The sequence below is a fragment of the Myodes glareolus genome, chromosome 21, assembly GCF_982192425.1.
Source record: "Myodes glareolus chromosome 21, mMyoGla1.1, whole genome shotgun sequence".
NCBI classification, from domain to species: Eukaryota; Metazoa; Chordata; class Mammalia; order Rodentia; family Cricetidae; genus Myodes; species Myodes glareolus.
In genome coordinates, this window is record NC_142046.1 from 6,321,864 (window position 1) to 6,340,730 (window position 18,867).

At 38.5% G+C, this 18,867-nt stretch overlaps 1 protein-coding gene across 7 annotated transcripts in view; it reads right to left on the reverse strand.

The window, feature by feature from the left end:
* Positions 1-18,867, reverse strand: part of Strbp (spermatid perinuclear RNA binding protein) — a 147,056-nt gene that overhangs the window by 89,767 nt on the left and 38,422 nt on the right. For all 7 annotated transcript variants that reach the window (XR_014998874.2, XM_085681260.2, XM_085681262.2 and 4 more), the window contains exons 2-3: positions 3,372-3,539; positions 536-753 (exon numbers count right to left, since the gene is read on the reverse strand). Coding sequence is in view for 6 of the 7 variants with exons in the window: in XM_085681260.2 (XP_085537386.1) it covers positions 536-753; positions 3,372-3,374 (221 nt within the window). In the remaining variant the exon portion in view is untranslated. The remainder of the gene's footprint in view (positions 1-535; positions 754-3,371; positions 3,540-18,867) is intronic.

The window sequence follows — 18,867 nt, forward strand, 5'->3', positions numbered from 1 at the left end:
TTAATGCTGGTAGTATATTTGCTATATTTTTCTATACTATGATTTCAAAATGTCCAACAGAAACAGTATTTTTTATTTTGTTTTGTTTTGTTTTGAGAGAGGGTCTCATTATGTAGCCCTGACTGTACTGAAGTTTACTATGTAGACCAGACTGTCCACCTGCCTCTGCCTCTGCCTCTGCCATGCTGGGACTAAAGGCATGTGCCACCATGCCCAGCTAGAAACAGTATTTCTGACTTTCTTGAAACAGAAAACATTACTATTTAGTTTAGAACTTGGGAGGCTAAACCAACATAGCAAATGAAATATCATAATCTAAAAAGGGGTCCTGTAAGGACTATCTTTTTTCTGATTCTACGAATTACGCTTTCTCACTTTCTTACAGAATTTAACTCAGAAAAAAAAAAATCCATGAAACATTTACTTTCTTGGTTATGTCACATATGATAAAATTCAAAGAACAGCAAGTATATCACCAAATCAGAGGACCCACAAGCTTTTCAAGCAAAGTTTGACAAAAGCTTTCAACACTCACTTGGAATAGTTTTCCACAGCCTCATCTTTCTTTACTTCTGTCTCCCCATCAGTTTTTGTGCCTTTATTCTCGTCCAGCCAATCTGAGACATGTTTAAGAGCACATTCAACAGTAGACACCATATTCTGAACGGCTTCAAGCTCCTCCGGAGATGGATAGATTGTTGAATGTTTCACCATAACATGGCGATCGTCATTGGCAAAAGATCTAATAGATCTCTGTTAGAAGGGAGGGGGGGGGAACTTTAACAAAAGAAATGTCACCTTGAAAGGATAATATAGAGTTTTAAGACAACATGGCACCAACTGACAACCACTGTAAAGAGGTTACTGTTCAAACAATAAAAAATGTGCATAAATGAGTAAAGTGCTATTTTATTAAACCATACCCCAAAAATAGCAGTTATTTCACTCATGTGATAATATTCACTTCAGTCACACTAAGCACCGTACACACTTTGCCTTTCATCTGAACCTGTGCTTTCTGATAACCCTTTCAAAAAAAGAACAAGAAAAAAAAAACTCCAAACCATAAATACCACATGATATTGTAGCCTCAAGAATCTCTAGAAACACTGAAGCAGTGGTGGTACATGCCTTTAATCCCAGCACTGGGGAGGCAGAAGCAGACAGAGCTCTGTGAATTCAAGGCCAGCCTGGTCTACAGCCAGGACAGTCATGGCTACATAGAAAAACCTTGTATGGAGGAAGGAAAAAAAAATCTCTAGAAATGAATGATGGTTATTCACAACATGACACCTGGCCACCTCCCAAAGTGCTAGAGATTCACACACTCTAATTAAGACTATATAATATATAATAGAGTAAAAATAAAAGATGCAAATTTATAATGTGAATGTGGAAACCACTACAAAAATGTTTAGCATTTGACATTCAAGGCTTTGATGTAAGCCTTCGAACAAGAGGCACTTCAAATTTCGTAAAAGAGAAAATATATATTCCAAAGCAATCCATTTCCCAAGCTAATTAACACACGTATTGCATTCACTATCAAAATCACTGAAAGATTTATTCCAATAAGCTTCAGACAAACATATTTAAGGATTAAAATAATTAGACTAGAAGAACTATACAATAAAACAGAAAAATGATTATTGAATCTTAAAAATCAAAAGCAGCACTAAAAAACAAAAAATGATGAATCAAATTAATTAAAACACAAAATTTTTACATCACCTAAGCTAAAATTAACTACAAAAAGGCTTTATATATGTAATATATATATATATATCATTAAATCATAGAACTATAAAGACTACAATTAGAAAAAACTAAATTCTGCTAGAAGCAGATAATTCACAAGGAAGGCAACACAAGTCACACTGTTTTTTTCTGTATTTCACAAAAAAAAAAAAAACCTAACAGAGAAAAACCCAAGTTAACATTTTTTTCCTACCATTCTGAACTAAGATATTACAGAATTTCTTCTCCATAAAAGCAAATTAACTGTCTTCAGACCTTGGCAAAATACTTTTTAAAAGCATTTAACATCTAAAGAAATACCATCATACTTGCTAAACAATATATTCAAAAATACACTGATAATTAATATCTTATTCTTTTTCTCCTAACTTACAATGTCTTTTAAAACCACTTACTTGGAGGGAAATTTTACACAATATTCTGTATAACTAAAATATGAAGGGTAAAAACTCAGCAAATCTTACCTAGGCACCAGTTGGTGGATGGGCTCAGTTGGTAAAGGCACCTGCAACCAAGCCTGACAACCTGAGTTTGATCCATGGCACCCACATAGTAAAAGGAAGAGACCCAATTCCTGTAAGTTGTCCTCTGACCTACATATATATGCCATGGCATGCAAATTCATATACACACAGAATACATGCAATACACAAAAATATATATTTAAAAATGTAAGAACCAAGACCTCATCTAACACCATGAATTCAAAGTCTTACCTCTCACAAAACCCAAACCTCCTTGACATCCACTCTAATACTCTTTACTATACCCAACAATTAACTCTATTATATTAAAAGCATGTAAAAGTGGTACCTTTCCAGTTATAAGTCATGCTTTAGAAACTCTTCCACCATTCATTTGGATAAATTATTTAATTTTCATGAGAAAGAAAAATTTTTTAATTTTCATCTGAACTTCATGTAAAGGTCTAGATAGATATTATTTTAAGTTCAAGATTATTGAGCTACAGTAATTTGTTAATGCCAGTTTTATTCTAAAATATTGTTTATTAGCATTCCTACGCTTTGTATTTAGTGAGTTATGGCATACAGTAGCCATAGTTTGGGCTTCAAAATGTGGTTTCTAATTTTTCTGTTGTTGTTAAGATTTATTATTTTTTGATAAGATTTGTGTATTATTAATTTTATATGTGTGGGCGCTTTGCCACACAGCATGTGTGACTGTGCACCACACACGTGCAGTACACAAGGAAGCCAGAAGTGGGCATCAGATCATCCAGAACTGGAGTTACAAATGGTTGTGAGCCACCATATGCCTGCTGAGAACGCGATCCAAGTTCATTGCAGAAAATGATCCTAACCTCTGAACCACCTCCCCAGCACCCTCATCTTTTCTTAAAGATTAGAAAAGTCTAACAACCTTAGCTTGATCCATGGGACCCACACAGTAGAAGGGAGAGACCCAACTTCTTTAAGTTATTCTCTGACCTTCATACATATGCCATGTTAAAACAGTAGAGCAACCATATTTGTCTGAGGCACTGAAACCAAGACAATTGTTCACTAACTACCCTTACTGTTAATATTGCCAATTTTACAATATGTGTAATTTTTTATAACTAAAAAAATGAAGAAATACCAGTAATCACCCACCATGGTTTCCTATGGAATTTCAGCTTCTTTTTACGATCCTTTTCTCTCTTTCTTGTCGTCTTCACTAGACACTGTTTTGTATGACAGTACCTCCTCATATGCCTAAATCCCAACTGCTCAGTGTCAAACGTAAGCAATGATGTTTGAAAACTGTTCTCTGGATTACACCTGCAAGAAAAAAAGAAAAAAACTTTTAACTTGTCTACAATTAGTTTCAAATCTAAATGTGGGACCATAAGCATGATCTATATTGATTTCAAAGAAACAAACTTTACTGACAAAATTTACCTTACCTCTTTTATTATTTATTTACTTATGTTTATGTGTGTTTGTATCTCTGTGTGTTCCATGTTTATGTGGGGGCTCAAGGAACCCAGAAAATAACATTTGAACTCTTGGAGCTGGAGTTACAAGAAGTTCCAAGCTACATGTGCTGTGGAATATTTAACTATATAAACACGTGTTACATTTGTTCTTCTACCTTTCTTCGTGATGCAAACATCTTTGCAAAGATGTTTGCATCACGAAGATGTTTCACTTTGCCTGTGTAAGGTACCTGATTGGTCTAATAAAAAGCTGAATGGCCAATATCCAGGCAGAGAAACGATAGGTGGAGCTGTCAGGAACAGAGAATTAGTAGGAGGAAAATTCTAGGCTTGAGAAGAGGAGGGGGAAATAAAGGAACATGCCCAGAAGATAGGCAGCCTCCAGCCAGACACAAGAAGCAGTGAAAGTAAAATATACAGAAGGAAGAAAGGTAAAATGCCCCCAGGCAAAAGTCAATAAAGAGAGATTAATTTTAAGTTAAAAGAGCTAGCCAGAAAAGAGCCTAAGTTAAGCCAAACATTCATAACTAATAATAAGTCTCCGTGTCATGATTTGGGAGCTGGTTGATGATCTAAAAAAGAAAGCCTGGTATATACATGGGTGCTAGAAATGAACACCAGTCTTATGGCAGAACACTTTTTGCTTTTAACCACTATATCACCTATTGGGCCCCTCTCTTCTTCTTAATATGTTATCTCAAAGTCTAAGGGATATGGGCAGGAAAAAAAAACCCTCCTGGTAGTTAGTGTGGCAACTGGATCCTGAGCCTTCCTTGACATAAATATATTTGCAAGGCAGACAGACTCACTGAAGAGTCACCACCAAAAAAGGCAATACTGCTACTGATGGTAATAATGCTTCAAGTAACCATCAGATTTACAATAAAAACTTGGTACTTTGTCAGACCTATATGAAAACTCAATGCATCAAGCATCTTAATATTAACAATATACTGATTTATCACATTTTCCCACTTAATACTACCATTAGATTGACAATATATGTTGGCATAATGTTCATCCTTTGTTTTTAGGACTAAAGCTCAGAATACTCTTCTGGCTCTGTTCTTTAACTACTTAAGGAGGAAGCGGGGACAACATGACAAGGGATGGAACATGACCCATACACTCAAGCATCCCCTTGACCTATATTTATTCATGCCCCAGACTTGAAACTCCAGTAGATTTTGGCTTCATTGCTTCATTATTCCTGAATATCTACTCTCTGGATTACCTCCAGAAGCCTTAATAATCATTCTGCTACCCAGGTTAGTTCATGAGATTTTATTTTACTCAGAAAAAAATTCTGAGCATGGGTGAAATAAGCACCCACTATAAAAACAAACAAGGGCAGATCCCAACCTTTAATATAGCTATCAGAATAAGAAAGCTACAGAAAATGCAAAAGAAATAGCTTCTTCCTCATCTAAACAGTAGCCTTTAAGTTGGCTTCAAATGCCTGTCAGGCATTGGTAGCATGCAACTTTAATTCCAGTACTTGGGAGGCAGAGATAGGCGGATCTCTGTGATTTCAAGGCCAGCCTGGTCTACAAAATGAGTTCCAGATAAAGCTCCAAAGCTACAGAGAAACCCTGTCTGTACAAAAACAAAAACAAACAAAACAAACAAGGAAACCCTCTCAGTATTACTATCAGTAATAGGATGTTTGTTTGTTTGTTTGTTTGTTTGTTTGTTTGTTTGTTTTGGGGCAGGTTTCAAGACAGTGTTTCACTGTAGCTACTGAGTCTATCCTGTAACTAGCTTGTGTAGACCAGGCTGGCCTTGAACTCACAGAGATCTGTCTGCTTCTGCCTCCTGAGTGCTGGTATTAAAGGCGTCTGCCAGCACTGCCCAGCACAGCAATAGGTTCTTAGTATTATTATAGTTGCTCTCTTAAAGAAATTCTTTTTTGAACTTTTGGAACTAAGACATTTAAGTCCACTTAATATTTACACTAACACATAGACCTATGGTGTAGGAGGTTCTTCTGTATTTGTGTTGCTATCATTGGTTGAATAAAGAAACTGCCTTGGCCTTTTGATAGGGCAGAACTTAGATAGGTGGGGAAGACAGAACTGGATTCTGGGAAAAAGGACAGTGTGGCAGCCGCCATGATTCTCCTGCCTGAGACTGACCTTGGTTAGAATCTTTCCTGGTAAGCCACGACCTTGTGGTGAACACAGGTTAATAGAAATGGGTTAGAACAAGATGTAAGAGTTGGCCAATAAGAAATTAGAGCTAATGGTCAGGCAGTAATTTAATTAATACAGTTTTCTGTATGGTTATTTCAGGTATAAGTTAGCCGGGCAGCCCGCTGACCTGGGAGTAAGCCAGTCTGGGACTGGACGCAGCCTGCTCCTCCTTACTACAGGGTCAGCACTTGGCAGGCTGGGAGTTGGAGTTCAAGCCCTTGGCAGGCTGGGAATTGAAGCCCAAGCCCTTGGCAGGCTGGGGTGAAACTTTCAACTCAATATTAAAGTACTTGTGCATTCTCTTCATATATGTGCAGTAATCACACTTTTATTTGAACCTGTGTGTGTGTTGTGTGTGTGTGTGTGTGTGTGTGTGAAAATTTTGTTTCTTTCAGGGAGATTTTGTAAACCAGTTAGAGATCTGATTGTGAGATAGGAATAGTTGTGCATGTAGGTCATAGCTGAGTGCCGTTTGAATTCAGTTCTAGGTCAATAGTACAAGGGGTAGCAGGCCACGTCCCACCACCCAGCTAGCTTAACCCCCGAAATTAACCACACAGAAATTGTATTAATTAAATTACTGCCTGGCCCATTATCTCTAGCTTCTTATTGGCTAACTCTCACATCTTGATCTAACCCATTTCCAATAATCTGTGTTCACCACGAGGTCGTGGCTTACCAGCATGAGTCTAACCAGCATCCATCTTGGGCAGGAGAACCATGGTGTCTGCCTGTCTGTTCTTCTTCCCAGCATCCAGTTCTGTCTTCCCGTCTATCTAAGTACTGCCCTATCAAAAGGCCAAGGCAGTTTCTTTATTCAATGAAAGCAACACAAATACAGAAGGACCTCCTACACCATGACCCCTCCCCGGGGGGGTCAGGACCACTCCCACAGGATATTTAGGCTTGCATCGGAGAAGGGAAAACGTGGTTTTTGGGTTTGCATGGGTTCCCCCTCTGTCTATCTCCCCCTCGCCATTCTCCTGGCCACCCAAGTACAGCATTTATTAAACACTAGCATTTTAATTTGGTCTAATCTGGTTTAATTGGAGTTATTAATGCATCAGCGAAGCAGCTTCTCTTAAGATTAAACCAAACAATTACTACTAAAACATAATTTCATGAAAAGAGGAATCTCAAAAATGTTCTTTTCACTAAATCTAGAACAGCCATATAAAATCCATGCATGTAGTCTTCAGCACTTCCCATTCTCAACACTATTTTATTCTAAGAGGGTTAACCATTCATTATGTAGCTGTGAATCCAGTAACTAAAAAGATTGCTTTGTGTTCAGTGAGGACTGAAAGTCTACAGAGGCTGGAGAGATGGCTCAGCCAGCAAAAGCTAGGTTCAAAACCAAAAACATATCAAGAACTGGAAGTCTATAAACTTTGTAAAACAGTGAAGCTATTAAGCCAACAAAATTAAGGAAGAAGACTGAAAGCAAACAAAGCGAGAACAACACAAGGGAAGTTATATTTCGAAGGAACTCTGACTGCTAACTTGGTCAAGGTTTACACAGAGGGCAACTCTGACACACACAACCTCTGACACACAACCTCTGACAACCTCACACAATAACTTAATAAAGGAGTGTTTGAAGACAACATTGGGAGGGAGCTATAAATGAACTTATAAATCTCATTCAACTTCACACTATTTACAAATGTAATAAAATAAAAAAATTAAAGTCGCACTACTAACCAGATACAAGGCATGTCCAACATGGGTCATATGCAGTCAATGACATCCACAATTACAGCCCAACACATAATCATAAGCTTACTTAAAGGATTAAATTTTTGTTAATTTTTTTCATAGCTCAACTGTGTGATTTTATTTTCAAGCATGAACTTTGCAAATGAGAGCATTGTTATGGTAAAAATAAAACGCTGCAGGTCCCAGAGTGGCAGCAGAGGGTAGGGGGTCCTGAGACCATGGTGGGCCATGAAGGCAGCCAGTACAGGCAGGTGAGAGACAGGGACCTATTAGGCACATCATGCAGAGAAAGTGAGTTTTATTCAGTGGGTTATGGACGGGAAAGGGAAACGGGGGAAGGAGAGAAGGGAGAAGAGCAGAGAGAGAGAGGGGCAGAGAGAGAAATGAGAAACAGAGAGGGGGTAGAAGAGAAGAAGTGAGGAGAAGGGAGATAGGCAGAAGCTACCTCTTCAGGAGAGAGATGGAAAGGAAAGTACTTAGGCTGAAAGTGGAAGGAAGATCTGCTTGCCTCAGCAGACAGGGGTCCGAGTGGGTGGGGCTTGTCTCTCAAAGGGACAGGACAGACCATCATAAGCACATCATGTCATGTCAAAAGGTTAGGCACATTTGATGGAATCTAAGTCACAGTCCAACGCTTTTGTCTCTCTTTATCAATCTAATTTTAAGAGGAAGAAAAGGGAAAAGGACGTTGGAATGGACATGATGGCTTAGCAGATAAGGGCACTGGCTCTCTTCCAAAGGATCTGGGTTCAATTCCCAACACTCACACAGCAGCTCATAACCATGTAGTTCCAGGGAATCCAATGCACTTCTTCTGGCCTCCATGGGCACCACCGTATGATCATGATAAACGCAAGCAAAACAAAAAGTAATTTTTAAATATTTTAGGTTAAGTTGTATTTAATATAATCAAAGTAGCCGGAAGAGATCACAAAACATTTTTCAGCATTTATCTTTAAAAAAAAAAATAGTCAATTTAGTGGTTAAAATTCTGGCCTTGAAGATAGATAGATAGATAGATAGATAGATAGATAGATAGATAGATAGATAGATAGATAGAAAGAAGGGTGGGTGGGTGGATAAGTAAACAAACAAACAAATAAATAAATAAAAACCTGCAAACCCGTAAAGTAGTACACTCTAATAACTGAGCACAGAAGAGATTGACAGAGGAGCACAAGTTTAAGTGTGTTTTGCTGTGTGTGTAGGTATACGTGTATGTGTTCACATGCATGTGGATGCCAAGGGACAAATGTCTTTCCTCAGAAACTGTCTATGTCCACTTTTTGTTGTTGTTTGTAGTCTGGGAATTTTTTTTCCCTCTGGAATTAGGGTCTTGGCCTTGAACTCACTGATGAAACAAGGCTGGCAAACTAGTGAGTTCAATCTTCAGAACCCACAGAGTAAGAGAAGGGAAGCAATCCCCCACAACCTGTGCACACATGAACTCATGCACATAGAATAAAAAAAGCCAGGCAAGGTAGTGCATACCTTTGATCCCAGCACTGAGGAGGCAAAGGTCTGTGGATCTCTGAGTTTGAGGCCAGCCTGGCCTACAGAAAAAATTCCAAGACAGCCAGACTACATGGAGAAACACTATCTTGAAACCTCTTTTCACTGCCCCATGATATTATTTAGTGATTCCTGAGCCTTCCTTTTCCGTCTGTCTCTGTCTCTCTTTCTCTCTTTCCCCTCTTCTCCCCTTCCCTTCCATAACCCACTAAATAAATATCCAACTTCACTCCGCATGGCATGCCTATCCATCTCAGTCTCTCACCCACCGTGCAGCTTCCTGCCTGGGCACCGGCTGCCTTCGTGCCCACTCCTGCCGCTGCTCAGGGACCTGTGGTGTGGTCTCATGGCCCACAACCCACTGCCACCACTCAGGGACCTGCAGCATTTTACTTAAATCATTACAGCTATGGCTATACAAACCCATTTTTACGTTCCTCTTTTAAAGGAACAATTCTTTGGGCTTACACTTTTGGTTGACTTTCTTTTATTTCTCTCCTATTTTCTTCTAAAATCCTCCCCCAAGCAATTTCTAGTCAGAGTACTTCTGAAAACAGGCCTGGTCACAATCTCCTAGAATCTACATACTGTAAATGCTATAAATGATTTCATTATCTTTGTTGATATTTCAGCAACAGACGTTCCTTACTTGCCCCACTTTACTTACCTTGACTTCCATCTAAGACAACAGTCTCTCTATTCTCACTCAACTTTAGAAATTATTCCACTGTCTCCCTTTTCCTAAAACCTAAGTGTTGGAGTACCTTAGAATTCAACAACTACACTGCTGTAAATGCCATTAGTATACTACAGATTCCTAAATTTCTATCAACCCAAGTTCCAGATTCAAAGTCAAGTATATAAACACAGACGGCTGGATGCCTAGCATCACCTCAGCTCCCTGGCATCCCTTTATACAAAAAGTCTGGAATATTTAGCTAGGGGCTTCACCCCAGCTCCTGGCATAAGCAAGCTCCCTCCTCTGGGAGTTGCCTCAGTCCAAACTCCACCTCCAAGGAAGCCCACCAAATGGTGACCCCTCCCCAAGGAGGGTCAAGAAAGCCGCCAAAGGGTCAAGACCACTCCAACCGGTTATTTAAACTGCACCCACCCCCAGTGAACATGTGGTCTCTGGATTACCTGTGGTCTCCCCTTCTCTCTCTTTTCCTCTCCATCATCTATTAAACCTGGGCATCTTTTAATTCGGTCTGATTTGGTCTGATTGGGATTATTTACGTCAGTGCAGAGGTTCATTTAAGAACCTAGTTTATGACATCTTGAATTTTACATGCAAATGGATGGAAATAGAAAACGCTTTACTGAGTGAGGTAAGCCAGACCCAAAAAGAGGAATATGGTATGTATTCACTCGATTCTAACCATAATTAAAGGTCTTTGAGCCTATTATTCGTGATCCTAGAGAAGCTAAATAAGAAGGTGAACCTGATGAAAATCATGTAGCTATCCGCCTGGAGATTGGAAATAGACAAGAGTCCCAGAACCTTCATCTGGCAATGGATGGAGATAGTGACAGAGACCCACATCGGAACACTGGACTTAACTCCCTAGGTCCAAACGAGAAGCAGAAGGAAAGAGAACGTGAGCAAAAAAGGCAAGACCAGAGAGAACCTTCATCCGACGATGGATGGCGATACAGACGGAGACTCACATTGGAGCACCGGGCTGAGCCCCCCAAGGTCCAAATGAGGAGCAGAGGATGAAGAAAATGAAAAAGGAAATAAGGACTGCAAGGGATGCGATTATCCACTGATACAAGGGGACGGATCTAATGAGAGTTTACCAAGGCCAGTTGGACTGGGACTGAACGAGGACGCGATCCAACCAGATTCTCTGAATGTGGCCGGATTCTCGGAATGTGGCTGGCCCGGAGTCTTTCTGAAAAGCCATTGACAATGACACTGGGACTTGTTTCCTCTGCATATACTGGATTTTGCAGATCCAGTCTGTCTGGACACTCACCTTCCTGGACCTGGAGGGAGGGGGAGGAACTTGAACTTCCCACAGGGCAGGAAACCCTGACTGCTCTTAGGGATGGAGAGGGAGGAGAAGAGGGAGTAGGGGGAGTGGGAGGGTGGTGGGAAGAGGGGCGGAAATGGAAACTTTTATAATTTAATAAAATTACTTTCAAAAAAAAAAGAACCTAGTTTAATAGTACTTAGAACCTATTAGTAATTAGTAAGCACCTTAATGTTCCAATCAACTACACACACACACAAAACCCACTCCTCCAATCCCTATTCTTTCCTTCTCCCTCCCTCTTTTCCTTATTCTCCCTCTACTCAAAAACTCCATCCCTCTAACTACTCAGGCCAACCTCTTCTCTTCAATCAATAGATCCTTTCATCCTTAGCTTCTGGCTGTCTAAAATCTGGTAAGTCCCATCTTCAGAAGTTTGAACGACCAAAATCCCTCATCTGCACTATACTACTGGCTCCAACATGTCTTAAATTCCCCCACATAGTATTGTTCTCAAAAATATCACATCTTAGATTAGGTAATGGCATATCTTTGCATATCTGAGTAAACACCTGTTAATAATTAAGGTTATAGATCTCCAATAATCCAATTCCCACTTCTTGGCCTCCTCTGTCACTATCCACACTTGCTGTGTTAAATCCACACCAGAATTTCTGTTTAAGGTCCACACTCTGGGACCTCTTATCTTTGCTAGTAGTTTACCCTTCATAATTACCCATGTAATTCCTTTCCCCATTGTTTCAGAAATGCATTCAATTTTCACATTATCATACACCCAATTCCTTATCAATCTACAGGCAATAAAATACCCTTCAAGATACACCTTCTGTATTAGTCTCAAACAGATGTATCACTGGTACATGAAGGCTTTACTGTTTAGCAGTTCCTGGTGTGAAGAAAAAATTAGAATTTTTCTAAGTATTTTCTTATACAACACTGCATATTATGCCCACAACAGTCTTGAGAAGTAGTGAGAAAAAAGAACAAATGGTATAAATTAATTTTATAGTATGAAAGCACAGACATGCAAACGTGTTTGATGGCTTTTCTACAACCACAGTGTGGTACTGGTAGAGCCACCCACACAACTGGTGTCCCCAGAATTCTTGAGTTCACATCAATGTTTCCATGAGTATATGAAAGAGCAGGGATTTAATTTTACACAAAAATCTGTAAAGTTCAACCTGACATCTTCTACTTTAAATGATGTTCAAGCACAGAGCAGCAACTCAACTGTGTAAACCACAGCAGCTGTTGATTTTCTTCTCACTAAAAAGTTATGATGCAGGTCATCAGACTAACTTTAAAATTTCCAGATCATGTGAAAATTCTGACCAAAAGGAAAAGGGGGTTAACAAACAGTTTAGTGTTCCAGTATTTCCTGTCCCCTGTACCAGATGCAGCACACTTATCCCAGAAGGGTAAACCAACACCCTGGCAAACAAGCAACAGTATTTAATTCTCAAAACTACTGCTAGCATTCTGCAGAAGAGCATGACAAAGAAACTCTCTGAAGATGAAATAAAGACAAATATTTCTCTTACTTAGGCAGGTTTGCAAAAATGACCTGAAATCCTGCAATCTAGCTTTTAATACCCAATAAAGTTTAAAAAAATAGCAATTTAAAATAAAATAGAAGTTTTGTTTGCACTTTGACAAGGTATTTTTGCCATCAAAATAAGGTTTAGGTTACACAAAAGTGAGTATTACAAAACTTATTAGACCCTTCAATAATCCAACTAGACTTCCACCTCTTGCCAGCACTCACTCCCCTTTGCTGCAGCCCTCAACAGGTTAGAAACTGTGTATTTAGGTCAGAAAAGACAGGGACCTTTTCAGGACAGCTCAGTATCTCTGGCTCATGTGTCAGTATTGTAATTCAGCCCTTTCACAAACTCCTCCTAAAATGAATTCTGACATAAATCACAAGATTGGCACTACTGATAATCTGTGAAGAGTCACAAGAAAAAAAAACCTAAGTACTAGACTTAGAACATTTACAGAGATTATGAACAAAGAAAAAATATGATAGGCTACACTAGTAATTAATGTAAAGCAACAGAATTGTGGTCAGACTTCCTAATACAGCTGAGGAATGAGCTAATCAGTTCTGAACAAAACCTAACTTCTCTAAGTAAGTCTCAGCTCCTTCATTCATAAAATTACAGAGTGGGATGCTAAGATGGCTCAGCAGGTAAAAGTGTTTGCAAACATGAAAGCAGCAAGAAATCAAAGTCATAAGCCTTGGATTCACCTTTCAACAGTTCAAACAAAAAAGGTTACTGGGCGGTGGAGCAAGTTCGAAGACAGGCTCCAAAGCTACAGAGAAACCCCGTCTCAAAAAACAGAAAAGATAAGAAAAGAAAGAATAAAACCCAAATATAAGGTTTTTCTTAAAGTTTCTGAATTTTAACTTTTGTCCCTAGTCTATATCTCAGCAGATTTGCACCTGGCTGACAGACGTCATCCAGGGAGCACCTACAAACTGCTGAGCTCTGGACTTGCTGAAAGCTGATATCAACTAGTCCAGCCAATGTGATCGGTCCCTGTCCCTCTACCAGAATCAGCTAATCAGATGCTTCTGATAAATGCCCCATTGCCCACTCTTTGACTAGTCTTTCAGTCTTCCTGGGCCCTGACAATCAATGCCCCAGCTCAGCTAGAAATAGTTACAGAAGATACATCATCCCTGCCTCCATAACGGGCTGAAATAGGTTGTCAAAAAAAAAACTCCCTAACACAGGGGACAAAACGGCTATCTATAATCTATAATGCTAACTGATATAAAAGAAAAATGGGCTCACATTTATCAACAGGTATATTAACTAAAATGGTTCTACTATATGATAAGACACCTGATCTACTTCATGCAAAACAAAGAGATATTCATCACAATGCTTGAGTCCTTTTGCCTCTGCTAATTACTGTTGGCTCTTACATTATTGATACAATAACTAAGCGGTAATTCCTATCTGGGTACCACTAAGGTAATGGTTAATAGATATAAATATAAACCAGTACCCATCACAGCACCAAGGATTTGACTCCAGGGGCAATCCAATGCCCTCTTCGGGCCTCCATGAGCACCCAACACAGATGCAAGCAAATGTTCACGCACACTTATAAAGACATTCACATGAATAAAAATAAATCTACTTGAAAATTTTTTAATTTTTAATTTTAACTATGTGTATGTGTGTAAAGGGATATATGCATTTGAATGCAGGTACCTGCAAAGGCCAGAGGGATCAGATCCATTGGAAGCTGGAGTTACAGGTGGTTGTAAGCCATCTAACATGGATGCTAAGAACAAACTCAGATCCTCTGCAAGAGTAGCTCTCATTCTTAACAGCTGAACAGATCATATCCACAGCCCCTATATAAATCTACTTTAAGTTTTGTTAAACCAGTACTCAGGAGGCAGAGGCAGGTGGATCAAGGCCACCCTGGCCTACAGAGTGAGTTCCAGGACAGCAAGGGCTACTCAGGGAAATCTTGTCTCAAAAATACCCAAAGAAATTATTTATATAGCTAGACCAAACTCTAAACTTTTTAAATGATTTATTTAACTTTATTTTATCTTCATTGGTGTGAAGGTGTCAGATCCCCAGGAACTGAATTTACAGATGAGCTACTATGTGGGTGCTGGAAGGGTACAGTGCTCTTAACCACCAAGTCAATCTCTCTAGTCCTGTTTTCTAAACAGATACTATCACTCCATTTACAAACAATTCTCGAAGATCCATAGTTCTTCCCAACAATGCACTTCAGACAATCATGTCTTCAGCACAGTATTTATACCCCAGTTCTACCAAAGTGATCTGCTGCAATCTCTCTCCTTCTGTCACTCATTCCTCCATTTTCTTCATGTCATCTACTTCTGACAACAGCATCTAAATTTTATCTAAAACCCTGGGGTTCAAAGCAAGTTGTACCATCTTCACCAAGTCTCTAAAAGATCCAATTGTGAAAATCTTTACTAAAATTTTCACAATCTACTACTACGTTAGCTGTTAATCATATGCATCCTTATATTCCAACTTACATGCTTCAGCATACTTTTCTCCAAACTTATAAATTAAGAACCATAATTAAGTCTCAAAATACAGTATCCAACTCAGTTCATAAATGAGATCAATAAATATTGATAATAAAGTGTTTGATATCTAATAGACCTGGATTTTAAACTACTGTCTTCTAGCTGTTTGACAGTACCAAGTAATCCTGAGTTTCTACTCTCATTTGTAATAAAATGTCCACTTCATGGGATTATTATAAAATGTCAAAGTTTTTTAAAGCCTTCAAAAATGAGACAGACTAACAGTTCTGAGCACTCTTAATAATGAAACCAGAAAACAGAAGAAAGATATTTTCAATACACTTGACATAAATACAGAGACTGGAGAGATGACACAGCAATTAAGAGTACTTGCTAGCCCAGCAGTGGTTGCACATGTCTTTAATGTCAGCACTCGGAAGACAGAGGCAGACAGATCTCTGTGAGTTCAAGGCCAGTCTGGTCTAGAAAAGGAGAAAGGGAGTTCCAGGACAGGCCCCAAAGCTACAGAAAAACCCTATCTCAAAAAAAAAAAAAAAAAAAAAAAAAAAAGGTACTTGCTAATATTACAGAGGATATGAATTCACTTCACAGCACTCACACAGCTCACAACTGCCTACAACTCCGATTCCAGGAGATCTAACTTTTGGCCTCCACAGGCCAAAAGTTGTGGTCCATATACAAATAAGTAGGCATACATATATATATAAATTATTATTTAAAATGTAAATAAAAAAGAAAAAGAATGCAGCTTGATGTGGTGTCCTTCTGTGGTGGGGCAGGAGAAACAGAAGGTCAATATCAACTTCAATTACCTATCTAGTAGGTCTGCCCGGGTTACATGAGACTGTCTCCAAAAAACGCCAAACAGAAAAAAACCCAGAGGGGCGGGGAGCCTCAGAAATCCAGACAAAAATCAAAAGGAATAAGGAAGTTGCTATGTATCTGAATAAATTCAAAGAAATTTCAAACAAAAATTAAGTTTTTTCGTTTTTGTTTTTTTTTTTTTGGTTTTTTTAAACAGGGTTTCTTTGTGTAGCTTGGGAGCCCTCCTAGAACTCACTTTGTAGACCAAGTTGCCCTTGAACTCACAGAGATTCAGCTGTCTCTGTCTCCTGAGTGCTAAGATTAAAGACATATGCCACCACTCCTGGCTTCAAATAAATACTAAGTTTTAACATTATTATAAGCCTAATAGTTAACCTTTTTGTGTTAAATATTAAACATGCAATTATACAATTAAAAGAGGCTATAAATTGAGAAGATAATAAATTACTATATCATCTATACATGTTCAGAATTTTAAAGGATAAATATTACCAACTAATAATCTATTAGTTGAAGATATTAAATTGTAATTTTTAGAAAAAATGTTGGGGCTGTAGAGCTCAGAGATCAGATCCATTAGTTAAGAGCTCAGAGGTACTGAGTGCAATTCCCAGCATGGCAGCTCACACCCACCTGAAGGCCCCTTCTGGCATGCATGCAAACATGCAGACAGAACACTGTATATATAATGAATAAATCAATCTTAAAAAAAAAAGTAAAAGAAGCTGGGTACTGGTGGCACATGCCTTTAATTCCAGCACTCAGGAGGCAGAAGCAGAGGATCTTTGAATTTAAGAGCAGCCTTGTTGAACAAAAAGAAAAACAACCTTAAAAACTTCCAAAGTAAGTAAGGATAAAATGCAATTTATTTCTTTTTCAATTTTGTGTGTGTGTCCATTACAATGCCTACCATTTTAAACTAGCAAGTTTATCTTTTAAATTTCAAAAGGCCAAGACTTAGTGGAATTAAGTGCCTTTGAATAAATTAGATGACTTTGAATAAATGTATTCTCCAAATGAGATATCTCAGCTAGAAATTATTAATTTATAAGCCAGGGTAAAAGCAGTATTTGAAGATGGAACTTGAAGACAAAGCAATCTATATGAGGTCCTCAACAGACTCTCAGAGTTTTAAAATAAAATAAGTGAGAAACAACAAAGGAAAAAGAAACTGACAAGGACTTGGTAATAAAATATGGGGTAGGAAAGAAGACAAAAGAGAAGTTAGACAACACAGAAGGCCAAGAGTACTTAAAGGAAGTATTAAGAGTACTCAACCACCAAACACTGTTTTTGCACCAAACCAAAGACTGAAAACAGACTATTGTAGGCACACTGGTGCTACTCATGACCTTGCCAAGGGCACTTTAAGTTGAAAAGCAGAAAAAGCCTGATACAAACTGGCTTGAGAATATGATGGTGAAAATCTGAACTAGGCATACATTGCCATTGAGACCATAAAACCAGGCAAATGTTTTTTTTGGAAAATACCTTGTCAGTTCTTCAAAACATCAAATATAATTTACATGACTGAGCAATTCTATTGCTAAGTATACACCCATAAGCATTTTAAAATATATTTTTAAAATATACCAGGTGGTAGATCTCTTGAGTTCAGTGCCAGCCTGGTCTACAGAGTGAGTTCCTAGACAGCCAGGACTATAAAAAGAAACACTGTCTCAAAAATAAGTAAGTAAGTAAATAAATAAATAAATAAATAAATGCAGGTATTTTTCATAATAGCCATAATATGGAAACAAATCTAATGTCGATCAACTGATGACCAAGTAAGCAAAATGTAGCATATCCATATAATGGAGTATTACCTGACCATAAAAATAACAAAGGGCATGGTATAGCATCAATGAACCTTGAAAACCACTATGGCTTGACTGCAAAATGTCCTTCCTAAGATCACATTTGAACACTTGGTCCCCACCTGAAGCCTCTACTTGGGAAGGCTCTAGAAGCAGGCCTGGTCTGACAGCCTGATCTCACTTACAGCCAGGTCTCAATTACAACCTGGTCTCACTTCTGTTCACTCTGCTTCCTGAGTATGGATGCAATGAGACCTGCCAGCTTCTTGCTACCCTGCCTGTGCACTATCTTTCCCACCATAATGGACTTTACCACCATGGAATTATAAGCCATAACTAATCTTTTCCCCCTTTAATTTAGTACAAGAACATTAAACAAAAACATAATTAGGAAAAGAAATTAGACCTAAAGACCACGTATTACATGATCCCACTTACAAAAATGTCCAGAATGGGAAATCCTATAGATGTGACAAGTAGATCAGTAATTTCCAGGGACTGGGGAGGAAAACAGAAACTGCTCAGGGCTTTTCAAGGGGTAACAAAAATATGTTCTAGAAACAGTGGAATGGATGTACAAGGATGGATATATTAAAACATAGAATAATACCCCTGAATTTTATGTTATATAGAGTCTTTACTGTTCTACTGCTATGAAGAGACACCATGCCCACAGCAACTCTAATAAAGGAAAACATTTAACTGGGGCTTGCTTGTAGTTTCATGAGTTCAGTCCATTATCATGAAGGTGGGGATCAAGGTGGCATACAGGTATAGTAGTTGAGAGTTCTAAAACCAGATACTCAGGCAGCAAAAAAGAGAGATACCTTGGGCCTGGCTTAAGCTTTTGAAACCCCAAAGCCCAGTTCCAGTGATACACTTGCTCCAACAAGGCCACACCTCCTAATTCCTCTCATATGAGACATCTCATATGAGACATCTCATATGAGACATTCATATTCAAACACCATATACGGATTACATTTCAGAAAAAAAAGATAAATGGAAAAAAGTAAGAAGCACTTGTCAAAAACAAATTTAAGAAGTT